At 53.9% G+C, this 2,838-nt stretch overlaps 1 protein-coding gene across 2 annotated transcripts in view; it reads left to right on the top strand.

Annotated features, from left to right (window-relative positions):
• Positions 1–2,497, top strand: part of SNX24 (sorting nexin 24) — a 143,773-nt gene extending 141,276 nt beyond the window's left edge. For both annotated transcript variants that reach the window (XM_062189261.1, XM_062189262.1), the window contains exon 7: positions 1,177–2,497. In XM_062189261.1, coding sequence (XP_062045245.1) covers positions 1,177–1,244 — 68 coding nt within the window. In that variant the 3' untranslated portion in view covers positions 1,245–2,497. The remainder of the gene's footprint in view (positions 1–1,176) is intronic.
• The last annotated feature ends 341 nt before the right edge of the window (positions 2,498–2,838 follow it).

Below are 2,838 nucleotides of genomic sequence, written 5' to 3'. Positions count from 1 at the left end.
ACAGCCACAGGCTCCGCCTTGAACCCCTGACCTGCCCGTGTCCACCTTGACCTCGTTCCACTCTGTCCCCGAGTGACAGGTCACCTTTTCAGCACACAGTGCATCCCTGCCTCACCTGCTTTGCGTCTTTCCCCGGCTTCTCGTCCCTTTTCAGACAAGGCCAGGACTCTGTCTGCACCTTCCTGGGCCGGGGCAGCGGAGGGGGGAGACCTGGCGCCCCACCCTCTAGCCCCCGTGCCCCCTCCCATTCCTGTGTGGGTTTCTGGCTCCTGCCCTGGCTTGCTCCTGCTGCAGACTTGCTCCCCGGTGCGCTCCCGTCCCTGCTGAGGCTCGGGCCCCTTGTCAGTGCCTCCTCTTAGTCAGTACCCTAGAGAGGCGGTGTTAGTAAGTGCACACTGCTTTTGTTTTGCAATATTGGAATTGTCCTTAAGTAAAGATGACTCTTAAAAGTGCTCACTTGCAGCACACGGCGCAATAGCATTTGGACAGGTGGATGCTGAGAAATTAAACTTCAGAACCATGAGACAGATTAGTTCCCCATCAGGCAACCTGCCTGTATTGTACTGCTCTCTGAGTGCTTTTGGGGTGTGGCCCCCGTGCACCTCTGCTTTGTACCGCACTTCCTGTGGAAATGCAACTGGCTTTTGGTGGCAGAGTGGCCTTGTTCAGAAACGTGCCCCTGGACACGAGGGAGCCCGGCCCCTTCCTGCTGCTCCATGGAGCCTGGCCTAGCAGCCCAGCCTCTTACAGGCGACCGGGCCTGAGTGGCGCGTAAGCCACAGTGGAAAAACTGCAGCCGCGTATTCCCAGTAGAAATCTTGGAATTCCTTCAAGTGTATTGAGATTTTGTTAGAAATTGAATTGCCAGTGTCATCCATCTTCCTTGTGAGAAAACATGCAGATAAAGAGCCAGGGCCGGCCGCGTTCACCGCCAGAACGTCCCTTCGATCAATACGCTACAAATCTGGCTGCCCAGGCCGCCACGCCGGCCAGGGCGCACGAGTGGCTCCAGGCCGAAGCAGCCTGACCAAGGGCACATCCCACGTCACACGAGGCCACCGCGGGGTGTTGCCGCGTCCTAGGTTCTGGGGGTCCTCGCTGGTTGAATTCTGCAGAACGCAGAAAAGTCGTACTTCCTAATGCACCTGGAAAAGCAAGTTTGCTTCTGTGTTTCAGATTTTCCGAACGTGGTCATCGAAGGAGTTCTCCATGGGATATTTTACCCTCACCTGCAGCCCAGGTAGAAGTCCCGCACGGCTGCAAGAAGCTAAAGCCAGTGTCCAGGTCGTAGTCAAGGAAATTGATACCTACCGAATTAACCTACACTCAGTGACATAGCAGCGTGAGCTGGTGGTGACATTCACAGTCTCCATTCAGGGCAGGGATGTTTCCACTAGCATGGTGCTTTCATATGTAGAAGCTGACCCAGGGCAGCGGTCAGGTGAGGGCCAAGTGTTTGAGAAGTGAGTTGGAGCTGCCAGCTTAGATGCCTGTGACAGGAGCCCCAGTGGGCCCCCAGGGGCGGGCGTCTCACAGAACAACGTGGCCCTGTGCTGCAGCCGCACCCAGGAAAATCACAGCCTGATTGTCCGGAGGCGGAGCAGCTCTGGTCCGGTTCTGTCCCAAGCCCCTGACTCCCTCGTCTGCGCCCTGTGACTTTCCTGGTTGGTGAGTTCCGTTCCTGAGCTGGCAGCCCCTGGAGAGTGTCGGAGCAACGCTGAGAAAGGCGAGGAGGAGCCAGGTGGAGACTGACCTCTTCTCGCAGCATCAGGGCAGCCAGATAGATACAGAATAAAGAATCTCGACACTTCAGCCTGCAACACGGTGGACTCGGCACCGGGCCGCCGGGGCCAGAGCCCAGGGAGAAGCAGGGTGTGAGCGTGCCCCCTGGAAAGAAGTGAGTGACCTACGGTTGGAGACCACAGGAAGTTGTCGGTGCGCGCTTAGGAGCCCCGAGTGCTGGAGGCAGAGCCGGCCCCACACGTGAGATGCAGATGGGAAGTGGCAGTGCGGGAGTGGCAGGTGGCCGGACGTCCGTTGAACGGGCAGTGTCACGGTGGGATTTCTGTCTGGGTCCCCTTTCATGGTCCCCATAGCTGAGGCCACCGTGGGCTGATCTTGCGTGTGCCCTGACTCCCCTGTCTCTCGTGCTGACCTGTGTGGTGGGCCCAGTAAAGGCCAGAAGCACGGAGCTGCCAGTCAATGCGTGCTGTGTGTGGGCCTCTCATGGACAGCCAACGCACTTACGCTTACCAGTCTTAACAATAAAATCAGAACTCATAACCACATCACGTGCTTTCACTAGCATCTAACGGCTGCTGCAAACTTTTAAAGATGGTTTGTGGCATAGACGGCGTGATTACATGTTGGGAGCAAGCAAGAACAGAACGGTCAGGTTCATCAACCAAAAACACCTGAGTAGGCAACTACTGGAGAGATTTTTAAATGATTTGATGTTACTAGCTATTTTGAGTTCAATAAAACCGATCAAGAAATACTTGAATGTGTCCTGTGCTCTGAGAATTTGATTGAAAACACTAATTGTCATTGCACACATGTGTGCGCACACAGATCCTCACACATACATTCACATTTCTATTGATAAGGCAGGGAAAGTGTTCAGTCGCCTCATCTGTTGGTGCAGTGCATACTCACTGTGAATGAGAATTTCAGAAATAAATAGCAAGAATCTGTAGTAGTATTCTGCTTCATAAATTTTTGGAGAATCAAATATTTTTCCTTTTGTACTTTATATTTTTATATTTTAATTTCTCATACGTAATCCTGTCTGTCAGGCCATGGTAGGACCTGGAAGCCACTGTAGGTCTTTCAGGCAGA

This window comes from Lepus europaeus, chromosome 4 (assembly GCF_033115175.1).
Source record: "Lepus europaeus isolate LE1 chromosome 4, mLepTim1.pri, whole genome shotgun sequence".
NCBI lineage: Eukaryota > Metazoa > Chordata > Mammalia > Lagomorpha > Leporidae > Lepus > Lepus europaeus.
Note: the sequence above shows the minus strand (reverse complement) of the source record. Positions and strands in the feature narration are given on the sequence as shown.